The following is a 16,594-nucleotide window of genomic DNA, read 5'->3' as shown; positions in this document are numbered from 1 at the left end:
CCCGGCGCACTACAAGTCGCAACTGCGCCGCCGCTCCAGGGGCGGTCGGCGCGGCGGTCCCCACACGTAAAGTCCCCCAGTAATCTGCAGGGATTATAAGCCCAGCGCACAGCGCTATAGTCCCCGGCGCACTAGCACACCCAGCAAGCCTGGAGTGTGCGTGGCCTGCCATACGGGGACACAGAGTACCTGAAAGTTGCAGGGCCTTGTCCCTGAACGGCACTCCCGCTCCACATCCAGCAGGTTCTATGGGTCTGTGGATGGAGCCCGGCCTCAGGGCTTGGTGGCCGGAAAGATCCCACTTCCTCAGAGCCCCTCAGGGGGATGGGGAAGGAAAACAGCATGTGGGCTCCAGCCTCCGTACCAGCAATAGGTACCTCAACCTTACAAACCGCAAGTGGGGTGAGAAGGGAGCATGCTGGGGGCCCTAGTATGGGCCCTCTTTTCTTCCATCCGATATAGTCAGCAGCTACTGCTGACTAAACAGTGGAGCTATGCGTGGATGTCTGACCTCCTTCGCACAAAGCAGAAAACTGGTGAGCCAGTGATCCCACTGGGGGTGTATAGCCAGAAGGGGAGGGGCCTTACACTTTTTAGTGTAATGCTTTGTGTGGCCTCCGGAGGCAGTGCTATACACCCAATCGTCTGGGTCTCCCAATGGAGCGCCGAAGAAAGGGGAAAAATGTTCTAAGCTGTGAAATAAAAAAAAAAAAATTCCTGCACGATGAACACAGGTTACTGCACTAACAGGTCCGGAATCCCCGGCAGAACCCCAGGATCCGGGACAGACAATGCCCTCAGGAGAGAGAGCCATGGCCCCTTGGGCCAGAAGGGGGGGGGGAGGGGAAGTACCCTCGCCCGAGCTTCCCCGAGCTCTTGGAGAACCATCGAGAGCATGACAACAGGGGGAAGGGCATAGGCTATTCCGAAGGTCCATGGAATGGAAGTGCATTCACCGCAAGGGCTGGACTGCTGGGATCATGGAACAAGAGGTCTATATGCCAGTTTAGCCTGGAGGAAACAGGTCCCTCCGTGGTATTCTCCACAGAGCCACTACCGTTAAAAAGATCCGCGGATTCAGAGATCATTCCCCTTGCTGCGGTTGATGGCGCCTGAGGTAAGCTGCCAACTACAGGAATGGGCCCAACGGGATTCAATCCCACAAGCTCACACATCCAAAGCCACAAGCTTACCACGAGACCATGGAACGAACATTGGCATGTAGAATCCAGTGAAGTGTAGAGCCGAGGGGGATTCTGTCCCGCCCAGTAAAGACTGTAAGATGCCAGAATGAAAGATGGGGATCGTGCCCCCCCCACCCCAGCGGTTCAGGAAGGAGACGGTAGACTGAGTGACCGACAGCAACCGAACGAGCTGACCCTGGAGGGGGGGGCAAAGGGAATTTAGTGCTCGTTCTTCAGACCCTAGCGTCAGGAGGCGTGAGGGCTGTGCTGCTTCCTGCGCTGACCACCAGCCCACGGATATCTGCACCTGGAGGCAAGCATCCCCAGCCGTACCGGCTGGCATCAGCAGCGACCACCTTCAGATGCCGAGGTAGCCAGAAACCCCACAGACAGGTTGCCTATGGACGTCCACAAAAGCAGGGAAGTCTTGACTGTCAAGGAGAGAATGACGTCCCCTTTAAAATATCTTCCTAAGGGCTTTCCCTTTTTTTTTTGCGTTTGGCAGACAGGATTTGCCATTGGAGAGCCCTGGAGTGGAACAGGCCCCATGGAGCCGCCGGTAAGCACAATATCATAGTGCCCCGCATGGATATAGCGTGTCTCAGAGACATGATGGCATGGCAGAGTGCCCCCAGGGCCTATTCTGACACCTTGAGTATCTACTCAGCTGGAACAAAAGGGATAGCCTTTGGAAGGGCTGCTTGGCGTCGGATACGGTCTCCAACGCATCTTCCAGCTGTTTACCAAAAGGAGCAGATCGACATACGGCCCTGAACATAATTCATGCTTGGTGTGCAGGCATATGGGACAGCCCTTCAACCATAATGCCATTCTGGCCAGATGAGACAATCCTGCACAACGGGCCCCCAGTCTGATAGCATCGGCTGACGACTCTGCAAGAATGCCGCTGCTCCCTGCAGCAGTGGTAAGTCTAGAAAAAGATATACTCCCGAGGAGCGTTATCCTTCAGCTGATCTACAATAGTTTGTAGCCAGATCCTGAAAATCACAAGCCGTGCAGGGATTTGGCAATTGCCGGCTTCAGAATTCCTGCTGATGTTTCCTACAAGTGCGTGCATACAGGAACGTGCATATGGGACCTGGAGAGTGAGTGCCGCAACTGACAGTAACAAGCCCCCACTGTTAGTGACAGCTGTTAAGACAGAGTTGTCACTATGTACATGTCATTCTGTAGGCATGGACCCCAACTTGCGCTGTATGTCATAGGGGTGTTGTTGCCAACCGCGGAGGCTGCCGTTGCTGAATTGTCACAAAGGAAAGGGCTGCTACAAACCATAGAGCAATACATTGTGAGAATTAGCTCAGGTAGGCATAGGCAAGGCCACAGGACGACACAGTATCTTCAAAACTTGTCATAAACGGCAAACATTAAACATTACAGGCCTCTCCTGGCTTAAGGCAAGAATATAGCACAACCACATACCGTGGGCTTCCAGTCCAATACGGTCTCTATCGGAAGTGTGGCGCCTGTACACACTGGCTCTGCCAGGGAACAACACTTGCTGTGGCTCCTTCCAAGAACCCAGCGACACTCTGCAGACTCCCGTCTGTCTCTCCACTCCAGAGCTTTGGTCAAGTAGCCACAGCACTAACCAGCCTGGCTTGTACACTACTTCCAGTCTAAATCCAGACTGAATTCCAGAGCCCCGTGTTCAGCCTCCAACAATACACCCAGAGCTCCCTGCTCTGCTCTCACACTCTGCAGAACACACACTGAGTCTCCTAATCAGACTGGACACACCCACAGGTGGAGGTCTGAGTCTCCACACCTGCACAGCACACTGGGCTTATTAAAGGGAACCTGGCCCTTATATGCAGAAAGAAGCGTTTGTGGAACTACAAGTCCCATAGCAACTTCTTCAGTTTAATATCGCAGCGACCTTCTCCACTGCGACATATAGCGACCATTTACCATATTGGTGGTCGCTACCTCACAACATATACACATTTGTAACTCGCATGCAGCAATCCATAGATCGAAGCAGAGACATTGCCATCTATGCCCCACACAAGGGGTCTCCGACACTCGGCCCGCAGGCCATATCGGCTCTCTGCACAGGGAACACTCCGTATGGAGTGTAGGAGCCACCTAATGATGCAGATGACATTCACGAAGATCACTCACCCACCACAGGAGATCAAGGGTACCGGTCCTGGAGGCTTCGTCGGAACACCCACAGGTCCCGCAGAAGTCGTGGAACCACAAGAGGATTTGCCCTTCTGGCTATTGAGGCCGGGCAGGTCTGTTTCACTTAGAACGGTGACTGTTCATACGGCTATGCTGCCGGCGCTCCAGAGAGTGCTGCTGCCTTTCTGAAGCCATCCTGGGATGTAGGCACGAGCACCCGTGCTGCTCCTCCACCTTCCGGTCCCATAAAGGTGCCCCCCCTCCCCCCCCGTTTCAATGCGCCCAGACTCAGTCTGCCCTGAAACACCGCCGCTGCTGCTGCATGGGCGCCGCCATCCTCTTCAGGAGACGTCACGCAAGCACGCCTCCTGTACCCCGCATGCCTTGCGCGCATCCCAGAGTGCGCCACATTCGGAAGTCCTAGGCAGCAAGGGAGCGCAAGGGGGGGGGTGGAGCGGCGGTCCGGAACCCCTGATGGGCCCTGCCGCACACCCCCGCACGGACACCAGGTTCCCCAAGGGCTGGTGGACGGCGCTTCCAGCCCCGAAGAACGGCACCGCAGGACGCACCCTGCTTTTCCGGACACCGGACGGGGCTGGGTAAATACAGCTTCTGTACTTCAAACTTCTTACTTCAACCGCCGTATTCCAGAACAAGGTCTCCCATCAAGGACAGGAAACCAACTGACGAAAGGGAGAGGTACCGCCCTTTTATTTCCGAATGGTTTCCTGTCCTCGCTGGGCGGATCCCTCTCTCACGTGGTGCTGTCATGGGTGAGGGGAAAAATAAAAGTTACGGCTCTCGGAAGAAGGGGAGTAAAAAAAAAAAAAATAAAACAGAAAATCGCCAGGGGGTGAAGGGTTTAAAGTTCTGAATTTTGAAACTGATGTGTGGGTGTGATGCCTCAGGTCGGTGCGAGTTCGTAGACACTAAACATGTATAGGTTCACTTTTATCTAAGAGATTTAAAACATTCACAAGTTTGTCAAAAAAAAGTGGCGCACTTTTTGTGCCATTACCCGAAACCCGTAGCGTTCTCAATTTTCAAGATCTACTGCTTAGCGACGGCTTATTTTTTGTGTCTTGAGCTGACTCAGCTACACAGCTGAGATCTGGAGAAAAGCTGCATTACTCTCATACACGGCGGTCTGTCGGCAGTGAGAGAAAGTGACTCATGATAGCCACAGGAGTCCTCACATGACCCTGTGCTACCATGGCAAGCACCGTGAAGTGATCACGTCACCTGGCGTTGGGTAAGTTAATGCTTACCGCGGCGCGCTGTTACATCTCGCCGTCACATTTTGACAGCGAGATGTAAGGGGTTAATAGGTGCGGGTGGAACGCGATTCCACTTGCGCCTGGCAGTCACACGTCAGCTGTTGAAATCAGAAGACAAGTGCAGATCGCTGTGGACTGCCCACGGCAGGCGGCGGGAATTAACCTCACACGATCCATGACGTACCCAGTACGTCATGTGTTGTGAAGAGGTCAAGCCAATAAAATATTAAAAGAAAAAAAAACACTTTACATATTGGGCATCTCCATAATGATGTTTGAAGCCATTTTTACTGTACGATAAACGCTGTAAAAAAATAAAACCCTAAAAAAAGCCGGAATTGCATATTTTTTTTTTACCATTAAACTGTAATTGCAGTTTTTGTGCCATTTTTCCTTACGTTAAATAGTAAAATAAAGGATGTCATTCAAAACTACATCTTGTTTTGCAAAACACAAGCCCTCATAGGTCTGCAGCAGAGCAAGAATATAAAAAAAAAACAAACAAAAAACTTAAAACTAAAAATTAGCTGTGAATGTGTCAGGAAATAAAGGGAACCAATCACCAGGATTTTCGTACACAACCTAAAGCCGGTGCTATACTAGCACTATCAGGCCGATTCTATGCATACCTGTAGTGGTCAGCTCGGATGTTTAGGTTTTGAAATCCAAGAAAGTAAAGTTTATAAAATCTGCAGCTTCTTGAGTGGCAGCAGCTGAGGATCAAATATATTCATAGTTATCCCCTCCCCCTGTTAGAATTAGCATAAGTATTATACAATCGATTCATTTTGTCTGTTGCAGGACCTGTGTGAGGTCGTATCCATGTGACCTGGTATCCAGCTTTGTTGGCAGAGGCCCCGCCCCTTCTCGTCACATGGGTATGACCTCACCACAGGTCCTGCAAGAGACAAAGTGAATCGATTGTATAATACTTATGCTAATTCTCACAGGGGGAGGGGATAACTGAATACATTATCTGATCCTCAGCTGCTGTCACTCAACAAGCAGCTAATTTTATAAACTTTACTTTCTTGGATTTCAAAACCTAAACCTCCGAGCTGACCACTACAGGTATGTATAGACTCAGCCTGATAGTGCCAGTACTGCACTGGGTTTAGGTTATATACAAAAATCCTGGTGATTGGTTCCCTTTAAGACGTACTGAAGCTGTGGGACGCGTTTAAGGCACGTTAATGCTCAGTAAATTGCTTACAAACATCTTTCATGGCAATTCCACATTGTAAAGTTAGAAAACCCGGCCGAATATTAGAGGTTCCCCTGTGGTCTCTGAGCAGCCTAAGTGAAGTGACCCAGCCGGTGATCACGGTCCCTACGGAGAAGCTAAGGCTCCAACAACTACTCACCTCTTCTCTTTATAGAAGTGTTTTCCAATGTGGGACGGCAGGAGTCGTCGGATTCTGGAATCGGCAAGGAACAGATCGTAGCTGCCCAGCAATCGCCGCTTTGCTTCGTATGGTTTGTATTCTTTCTTCATTTTTTTGAGAGGGATGACCTATCAACGAATATATTTGTATTATTTTTCCCATTTCATTCCAAAGAGCTATTGAAGGTTGTGTACAGATTTAAGGTAAAAGACCCCGGTGGTAGAACAAGCGCTTAACACCTTAAGGACAGGGCAATTTTTCATTTTTGTGCTTTCGTTTATTCCTCCCCTTATTTCAAGAGCCATAATTGTTTAATGTTTCTGTCGATATAGCCATGCAAAGATTTGCTTTTTTGTAGTATGAGTTGTACTTTTGAATGACTATTCGTTATATCATCTGTAGTGATGGGGGACCGGACTGTAAAAGTCCAAATCCGTGCAGTTTCAAAAGTGCCCTGGTGCCGAGCCCGGGATTCCAGATATTGATCCAGAACTCAGGAAATTTTAAAGGAAAAATAAAGAAAATAAAATTGAAGCAAGCGCTACATACATAATTATGAAGGCCCCTGCGCGGCTGTGCACTGCTCCTGCAGCCTCTCCTTCACTGCCTGGGCCGCTCATTATTGCTCATCCTTATGCACTGCTTTCCCCGGCCATCGGTCATCCTGGCGTCTGATTGGTTGCAGTAAGACGTGCCCCCAGCCAATGTGACAGCATATAACTACAATCACTCACAGGCATCAGGATGGCCGGTGGGCGGCGAAAGTAGAGCTACTGTCTGCAGATTAGTATCATGGTATAAAAATAAATAAAACAATTGGTGAAGGGTCCCCCCTATTATGATACCCAGCAAAGATAAAGCCTATAGCTACAGGCTGCAGCCCCCAGCCGTTCCTCTTATTTTGATACACAGCCAAGATAGATGAACCACATGCGGCTTTTTTATTTTTTTCATTTAAATAAATAATAAAAAAAACAGCATGCGGTCCCCTCCAATTTTGATACCCAGCCAAGATAAAAAACAACAGCTACAGCCTGTAATAATAGGCTTGATCTGTGCTGGGTATCATAATATGGGGGGGCCCTGCACCATTTTTTTTATTTATTTTCATACATTACTGACCAACAGACAGTTGCACTGCTTTGCCCGCCCACTGGCTATCATGGCGCCTGTGATTGGTTGAAGTCGAACACGCCCAAACCCTAAGTGACTGCAACCAATCACAGGCGCCGGTGGGCGGGGAAAGCAGCGCATATGGATGAGCAGTAATTAGCAGCCCAGGAAGTGAATGCAAGGCCTGGGAGCAGTCTACAGCCGGGCAGGAGCCTCAGTAAGTACAGAGCGCCTGCTCCCGTCCCCACTATCCTTTCTACCACCATTTTTAATCACTGGATTCTTGTCATCACTTATAATCGGGACCAGAATCCAGCCCAGAACCAAATATAATAAGTATAATTTTTTGTTTTAAGTGATGAAAAAAATTCAGAAAATTGTAAAAAAATAAAGAGAATTTTGTTTACTTACCGTAAATTCTTTTTCTTATAGTTCCGTATTGGGAGACCCAGACATTGGGTGTATAGCTTCTGCCTCCGGAGGACACACAAAGTACTACACTAAAAAGTGTAGCTCCTCCCTCTGAGCCTATACACCCCCTGGAGAACCAGATCTAGCCAGTTTAGTACAAAAGCTGAAGGAGAATAGCCACCCACAAGTAAAAACAGAGCAAGAACCGGAACAACCGGAGACTCTGTTTACGACAACAGCCGGTGATAACACGCGGAACAAGAAACTGCCAACAGGCAACAGGGAGGGTGCTGGGTCTCCCAATACGGAACTATAAGAAAAAGAATTTACGGTAAGTAAACAAAATTCTCTTTTTCTTTATCGTTCCTTTGGGAGACCCAGACATTGGGACGTCTCAAAGCAGTCCATGGGTGGGAATAAACAGAAAAACTGAGAAGTAGACAGAGCCTAACTTCACAAATGGGCGACAGCCGCCTGAAGGATGCGTCTGCCCAAGCTCGCATCTGCCGAAGCATGAGCATGCACTTGGTAGTGCTTTGAAAAGGTATGCAGGCTAGTCCAAGTGGCAGCCTGACAGACTTGCTGAGCCGTAGCCTGGTGCCTGAAAGCCCAAGAGGCACAGACAGCTCTGGTCGAGTGTGCCTTGATCCCCGGCGGGGGAGGCACCCGAGTACTCTGGTAGGCATCCGAAATGGTCGACCTAATCCAACAGGCTATGGTCGGCTTAGAAGCAGAGAGGCCATTACGCCGACCTGTGGTTAGCACAAAAAGAGAGGTGCACCGCCTAAGAGCAGCGGTGCGAGACACATAGATCCGGAGCGCCCGCACCAGATCCAGAGTATGCAACGCTTTTTCAAAGCGATGAACAGGAGCCGGACAAAAGGAAGGCAGGGAAATATCCTGGTTAAGGTGGAAAGGAGAAACCACCTTAGGAAGAAAGTCCGGAGTCGGACGGAGAACCACCTTGTCTTGATGGAAAACCAAAAAAGTTGACTCCGAAGAGAGCGCAGCCAAATCAGAGACTCTCCTGAGGGAAGTTATGGCCACTAGAAAGACCACTTTCTGTGAAAGACGAGACAAAGAAACCTCCCTAAGAGGCTCAAAAGGGAGTTTCTGCAAGGCCGTGAGGACCAAATTGAGGTCCCAGGAATCCAAAAATGAAAAATCAGATGAGAATGCATGTGTGGATGTATGCCTCCTGAACACAAAGCAATGAACTGGCTAGATCTGGTTCTCCAGGGGGTGTATAGGATCAGAGGGAGGAGCTACACTTTTTAGTGTAGTACTTTGTGTGTCCTCCGGAGGCAGAAGCTATACACCCAATGTCTGGGTCTCCCATAGGAATGATAAAGAAAAATATATTTGCTAGTGTCGCAACTTTCCGAGAGCCATTACTTTTCCAATTTTTAGCATATGGGGCTGTGTGCGGTCCTGTTTTTTGTACCCTGAGCCAATGTCTTGGATATCATTTTGGGGTATATACAATAAATTGATTCTGGCGTTTTGATTTTTTTTTTTTTTCCTCGTTATGTTGTTTACTGACTGGCTTAATTTATTTTAGATGATTTTGATGGCTCAGACTTTTACAAATGCAGAGATACCAAATATGTTTATCTTTAAAGAAGGGAATTTTGTTTACTTACCGTAAATTCCTTTTCTTCTAGCTCTAATTGGGAGACCCAGACAATTGGGTGTATAGGCTATGCCTCCGGAGGCCGCACAAAGTATTACACTCAAAAGTGTTAAGCCCCTCCCCTTCTGCCTATACAGCCCCCGTGCTCCCACGGGCTCCTCAGTTTTGGTGCAAAAGCAAGAAGGAGGAAAAAGAATTATAAACTGGTTTAAAGTAACTTCAATCCGAAGGAATATCGGAGAACTGAAACCATTCAACATGAACAACATGTGTACACAAAAAAACAGGGGCGGGTGCTGGGTTTCCCAATTAGAGCTAGAAGAAAAGGAATTTACGGTAAGTAAACAAAATTCCCTTCTTCTTTGTCGCTCTATTGGGAGACCCAGACAATTGGGACGTCCAAAAGCAGTCCCTGGGTGGGTAAAATAATACCTCGTAATAGAGCCGTAAAACGGCCTCTTCCTACAGGTGGGCAACCGCCGCCTGAAGGACTCGTCTACCTAGGCTGGCATCCGCCGAAGCATAGGTATGCACCTGATAGTGCTTCGTGAAAGTATGTAGGCTCGACCAGGTAGCCGCCTGACACACCTGCTGAGCCGTAGCCTGGTGCCTCAAAGCCCAGGACGCGCCCACGGCTCTGGTAGAATGGGCCTTCAGCCCTGAGGGAACCGGAAGCCCAGCCGAACGGTAAGCTTCGATAATTGGCTCCTTGATCCACCGAGCCAGGGTTGATTTGGAAGCCTGTGACCCTTTACGCTGGCCAGCGACAAGGACAAAGAGTGCATCCGAGCGGCGCAGGGGCGCCGTACGAGAAATGTAGAGTCTGAGTGCTCTCACCAGATCTAACAAGTGCAAGTCCTTTTCACATTGGTGAACTGGATGAGGACAAAAAGAAGGTAAGGAGATATCCTGATTGAGATGAAAGGGGGATACCACCTTAGGGAGAAATTCCGGAACCGGATGCAGAACCACCTTGTCCTGGTGAAACACCAGGAAAGGGGATTTGCATGACAGCGCTGCTAGCTCAGACACTCTCCGAAGTGAAGTGACTGCTACTAGAAAAACCACTTTCTGCGAAAGGCGTGAGAGAGAAATACCCCTCATTGGCTCGAATGGTGGTTTCTGAAGAACCGTCAGCACCCTGTTCAGATCCCAGGGTTCTAACGGCCGCTTGTAAGGAGGGACGATGTGACAAACCCCCTGCAGGAACGTGCGTACCTGTGGAAGTCTGGCTAGGCGCTTCTGGAAAAACACAGAGAGCGCTGAGACTTGTCCCTTAAGGGAGCCGAGCGACAAACCCTTTTCCAGTCCAGATTGAAGGAAGGACAGAAAAGTGGGCAAGGCAAAAGGCCAGGGAGAAATACCCTGAGCAGAGCACCACGACAGGAAAATTTTCCACGTCCTGTGGTAGATCTTGGCGGACGTTGGTTTCCTAGCTTGTCTCATAGTGGCAATGACGTCTTGAGATAACCCTGAAGACGCTAGGATCCAGGACTCAATGGCCACACAGTCAGGTTGAGAGCCGCAGAATTCAGATGGAAAAACGGCCCTTGAGATAGCAAGTCTGGTCGGTCTGGTAGTGCCCACGGTTGGCCGACCGTGAGATGCCACAGATCCGGGTACCACGACCGCCTCGGCCAGTCTGGAGCGACGAGGATGACGCGGCGGCAGTCGGCCCTGATCTTGCGTAACACTCTGGGCAACAGTGCCAGCGGAGGAAACACATAAGGGAGCTGAAACTGCGACCAATCCTGAACTAAGGCGTCTGCCGCCAGAGCTCTGGGATCTTGAGACCGTGCCATGAACATTGGTACCTTGTTGTTGTGCCGGGACGCCATGAGGTCGACGTCCGGCACCCTCCAGCGGCAACAGATCTCCTGAAACACGTCCGGGTGAAGGGACCATTCCCCTGCGTCCATGCCCTGGCGACTGAGATAATCTGCTTCCCAGTTTTCCACGCCTGGAATGTGAACTGCGGAGATGGTGGAGGCCGTGGCTTCCACCCACAGCAGAATCTGCCGGACTTCCTGGAAGGCTTGCCGACTGCGTGTGCCGCCTTGGTGGTTGATGTATGCCACCGCTGTGGAATTGTCTGACTGAATTCTGATCTGCTTGCCTTCCAGCCACTGCTGGAACGCTTTCAGGGCAAGATACACTGCCCGTATTTCCAGAACATTGATCTGAAGCGAGGACTCTTGCTGGGTCCACGTACCCTGAGCCCTGTGGTGGAGAAAAACCGCTCCCCACCCTGACAGACTCGCGTCCGTCGTGACCACCTCCCAGGATGGGGGTAGGAAGGATTTCCCTTTCGATAATGAAGTGGGAAGAAGCCACCACCGAAGGGAAGCTTTGGTCGCCTGCGAGAGGGCGACGTTCCTGTCGAGGGACGTCGGCTTCCTGTCCCATTTGCGTAGGATGTCCCATTGAAGAGGACGCAGGTGAAACTGCGCGAAAGGAACTGCCTCCATTGCTGCCACCATCTTCCCCAGGAAGTGCATGAGGCGCCTCAAGGTGTGTGACCGACCTTGAAGGAGAGATTGTACCCCTGTCTGTAGTGACCGCTGCTTGATCAGCGGAAGCTTCACTATCGCTGAGAGGGTATGAAACTCCATGCCAAGGTATGTCAGCGATTGGGCCGGTGTCAGATTTGACTTTGGAAAATTGATGATCCACCCGAAACTCTGGAGAGTCTCCAGGGTAGCGTCGAGGCTGTGTTGGCATGCCTCTAGAGAGGGTGCCTTGATCAACAGATCGTCCAAGTACGGCATCACCGAGTGACCCTGAGAGTGGAGGACCGCTACGACAGTAGCCATCGCCTTGGTGAAAACCCGTGGGGCTGTTGCCAGGCCGAACGGCAGTGCCACGAACTGCAGGTGTTCGTTCCCTATGGCGAAGCGCAAGAAGCGCTGGTGCTCTGGAGCAATCGGTACGTGGAGATAAGCATCTTTGATATCGATCGATGCAAGGAAATCTCCCTGGGACATTGAGGCGATGACGGAGCGGAGGGATTCCATCCGGAACCGCCTGGTCTTTACGTGTTTGTTGAGAAGTTTCAGGTCCAGGACAGGTCGGAAAGACCCGTCCTTCTTTGGGACCACAAACAAGTTGGAGTAAAAACCGTGGCCCTGTTGCTGAAGAGGAACAGGGACCACCACCCCTTCTGCCTTCAGAATGCCCAGCGCCTGCAGAAGAGCCTCGGCTCGCTCGGGAGGCGGGGATGACCTGAAGAATCGAGTCGGGGGACGAGAGGTGAACTCTATCTTGTAACCGTGAGACAGAATGTCTCTCACCCAACGGTCTTTTACCCGTGGCAGTCAGGTGTCGCAAAAGCGGGAGAGCCTGCCACCGACCGAGGATGCGGAGTGAGGATGTCGACAGTCATGAGGAAGCCGCTTTGGTAGCGGCACCTCCGGTGGTCTGTTTAGGACGTGACTTAGACCGCCATGCATCAGAGTTCCTTTGATCTTTCTGAGGCCTTTTGGACGAGGAGAATTGGGACCTGCCCGCGCCCCGAAAGGACCGAAACCTCGACTGCCCCTTCCTCTGTTGGGGTATGTTCGGTTTGGGCTGGGGTAAGGATGTATCCTTTCCCTTGGATTGTTTGATGATTTCATCCAAACGCTCGCCAAACAATCGTTCGCCAGAAATTGGCAAACTGGTTAAGCGCTTTTTGGAAACAGAATCTGCCTTCCATTCCCGTAGCCACAAGGCCCTGCGGAGTACCACCGAATTGGCGGCTGCAACCGCCGTACGGCTCGCAGAGTCCAGGACAGCATTAATAGCGTAAGACGCAAATGCCGACGTCTGAGTGGTTATGGACGCCACCTGTGGCGCGGACGTGCGTGTGGCTGCGTCAATTTGCGCTTGACCTGCTGAGATAGCTTGTAGCGCCCATACGGCTGCGAATGCTGGGGCAAAAGAAGCGCCGATAGCTTCATAGATGGATTTCAACCAGAGCTCCATCTGCCTGTCAGTGGCATCTTTGAGTGAAGCCCCATCTTCCACTGCAAGTATGGATCTAGCTGCCAGTCTGGAGATTGGAGGATCCACTTTGGGACACTGAGTCCAACCCTTGACCACGTCAGGGGGAAAGGGATAACGTGTATCCTTAAGGCGCTTAGAAAAACGCTTATCTGGACAAGCATGGTGATTCTGGACTGCCTCTCTGAAATCAGAGTGGTCCAGAAACATACTCTGTGTACGCTTGGGAAACCTGAAACGTAATTTCTCCTGCTGGGAAGCCGACTCCTCCGCCGGAGGAGCTGAGGGAGAAATATCCAACATACGATTGATGGACGCAATAAGGTCGTTCACTATGGCGTCCCCGTCCGGAGTATCAAGATTGAGAGCGGCCTCAGGATCAGAATCCTGATCAGCTACTTCCGCGTCATCAACCAGCGATTCCCCCCGCTGAGACCCTGCACAATATGATGATGTCGAGGGAAAATCTAAGCGAGCTCGCTTAGTCGGTCTGGGGCTGGGGTCTGTGTCAGAACCCTCAGCTTGGGATCCATGAGATACCCCGGGGGGACATTGTTGGTCCAGCTGAGGTGGGCCAGGGAACAAAGAATCAACAGAGTCCCTGTGCTGAGATACCGGCCTGGACTGCAAGGCTTCCAGTATCTTAGCCATAGTCTAAGAGAGTTTTGCAAACTCCGTCCCTGTCACCTGAACAGTGTTAGCAGGTGGCTCCCCCTGGGCCCCCCCTAGCAGAGGCTCTGGCTGAGTAAGTGCCACAGGGGCCGAACAGTGCACACAATGAGGGTCAGTGGAACCTGCCGGTAGCGGGGTCGTACATGCGGCGCAGGCAACATAATAAGCCTGTGTTTTGGCACCCCTGCCTTTCGTGGGCGCCATGCTATTATCTTCCCTGAGCAACACAATAGGGTATATAGCCAGAAATCAACTGTGCACTATACAGTGTAAAATAAACATATAATGTTACACTACTGCACAATGGGGCTAGCACCACAGGTGCTGCTTACCACCCGCTTAAAGCGGTTGTGAGGCCACCAGAGTCCCTGCCTGGGTCTCCCAGATTTTGTCCCCCTCTGCAGCGTCCGAGGAGCTGACAGGAATGCGTCCTGAGGAAAGGAGGGAGCCGTGGGCGTGACCCAGAAAGAGCGGGAACTGGTGCCTGCACTGTGCACAGTGAGGGGAGTGGAGTATGCAAAGCATGCTCCAGCCCTCAGTGCTGCTCGTTCTGTGCAGCGTCCCGCCCTTCCCCTGCCTGTCAGGGCTATGGGCGGGAGGAAAGGAAACTAGGCCGCAAAAAAGCCGGGGACTCTAGTAATAAACGCGGCCGCCGTAAAAGCGCGGCCGGCGTGGAAGTCCCCGGCGCACTACAAGTCCCAGCCGCGCCGCAGTGTTTCCATGGCAGCGGCAGTCAGTGCGGCAGTCCCTATACATAAACACACTCAGCAACGCTGAGTGTGTAATGGCACATATTAACCCAGTCAGCGCCGCGGTCCCCGGTGCACTAGCACACCCAGCAAAGCTGGAGTGTTGCTGTGCGCGGTCCCCACGGGGACACAGAGTACCTCCAAGTAGCAGGGCCATGTCCCTGAACGATACCCGGCTCCTATCCAGCAGGCTCCCAGGAGTTGTGGATGAAGCACGGTCTCAGTGCCTGGAGACCGATAGGATCCCACTTCCACCAGAGCCCTGAGGGGGATGGGGAAGGAAAACAGCATGTGGGCTCCAGCCTCCGTACCCGCAATGGATACCTCAACCTTACAACACCGCCGACAAGAGTGGGGTGAGAAGGGAGCATGCTGGGGGCCCTATATGGGCCCACTTTTCTTCCATCCGACATGGTCAGCAGCTGCTGCTGACCAATCTGTGGAGCTGTGCGTGTGTGTCTGACCTCCTTCGCACAAAGCAAAAAACTGAGGAGCCCGTGGGAGCACGGGGGGTGTATAGGCAGAAGGGGAGGGGCTTAACACTTTTGAGTGTAATACTTTGTGCGGCCTCCGGAGGCATAGCCTATACACCCAATTGTCTGGGTCTCCCAATAGAGCGACAAAGAAAAAAAAATTTAATTATTAAATTTTATTGTGGTTAAAAGGGAAGGGGGGAGGAATTTTAACTTTTATATTTTTTTAAAAAAACATGTTACGGTATTTGTTACTTTAGGGGACTTGAACCAGCAATGGTCCGATCACTTGTTCTACATATGGCATTGCTGTATACCGAAGAAATCAGTGTCCCCTATGAACGCCGGACGCGGGCTGGTTTTCACAGGAATAATGCGTTGACAGACATAGGAGTCTTCTGCAGACCCTTGGCTGTCACAACAACTCATCAGTGGCCCACGATAGCGTTGCAGGAGCGCTTATAAGGGGTCAATGCAGCCCCCACCGTTGGCGTGCAAAAAAAACCTGTCTGAAATTGAAAATGGCATTTAACAGTTTAAAGGGAATCTGTCACCAGGTTTTTGCAACCCCATCTTAAAGCAGCATATTGTAGAGACAGAGACCCTGATTCCAGCAATGTGTCACTTACTGAGCTGTTTGCTGTCTGTTTGATAACATCAATGTTTTCTCTGCTACAGATGAAGGGAATTTTGTTTACTTACCGTAAATTCCTTTTCTTCTAGCTCCAATTGGGAGACCCAGACAATTGGGTGTATAGCTTCTGCCTCCGGAGGCCACACAAAGTATTACACTCAAAAGTGTAACCCCTCCCCTCTGCCTATACACCCTCCCGTGCATCACGGGCTCCTCAGTTTTGGTGCAAGAGCAGGAAGGAGGAAACTTATAAATTGGTCTAAGGTAAATTCAATCTGAAGGATGTTCGGAGAACTGAAACCATTATTATTATTATTATTATTATTTATTTATAGAGCACCATTAATTCCATGGTGCTGTACATGAGAAGGGGGTTACATACAAAATACGTATACAAGTTACAGTAGACAGACTAGTACAGAGGGAAGAGGGCCCTACCCTTGCGGGCTTACATTCTATAGGATTATGGGGAGGAGACAATAGGTGGGGTGTAGGTCAGGCGGCAGCTCCGCACGGTGGTCGGGCGGCAGCTCCGCACGGTGGTCGGGCGGCAGCTCCGCACGGTGGTCGGGCGGCAGCTCCGCACGGTGGTCGGGCGGCAGCTCCGCACGGTGGTCGGGCGGCAGCTCCGCACGGTGGTCGGGCGGCAGCTCCGCACGGTGGTCGGGCGGCAGCTGCGCACGGTGGTCGGGCGGCAGCTGCGCACGGTGGTCGGGCGGCAGCTGCGCACGGTGGTCGGGCGGCAGCTGCGCACGGTGGTCGGGCGGCAGCTGCGCACGGTGGTCGGGCGGCAGCGAGTTCATTGTAGATTGTAGGCATTTCTGAACAGGTGCGTTTTCAGGTTCCGTTTCAAGTTTGCAAGAGTAGGGGATAGTCTGACGTGTTGAGGCAGCGAGTTCCAGTAGACTGGGGATGCTCGGGAGAAGTCTTGGAG

At 51.3% G+C, this 16,594-nt stretch overlaps 1 protein-coding gene across 1 annotated transcript in view; it reads right to left on the bottom strand.

Annotated features, from left to right (window-relative positions):
* Positions 1-16,594, bottom strand: part of RSL1D1 (ribosomal L1 domain containing 1) — an 81,798-nt gene that overhangs the window by 43,297 nt on the left and 21,907 nt on the right. The window contains exon 4 of the mRNA XM_075317958.1: positions 5,974-6,122. Coding sequence (XP_075174073.1) covers positions 5,974-6,122 — 149 coding nt within the window. The remainder of the gene's footprint in view (positions 1-5,973; positions 6,123-16,594) is intronic.

This window comes from Anomaloglossus baeobatrachus, chromosome 7 (genome assembly GCF_048569485.1).
Source record: "Anomaloglossus baeobatrachus isolate aAnoBae1 chromosome 7, aAnoBae1.hap1, whole genome shotgun sequence".
NCBI classification, from domain to species: Eukaryota; Metazoa; Chordata; class Amphibia; order Anura; family Aromobatidae; genus Anomaloglossus; species Anomaloglossus baeobatrachus.
This window is presented reverse-complemented; position numbering and strand designations above follow the sequence as displayed.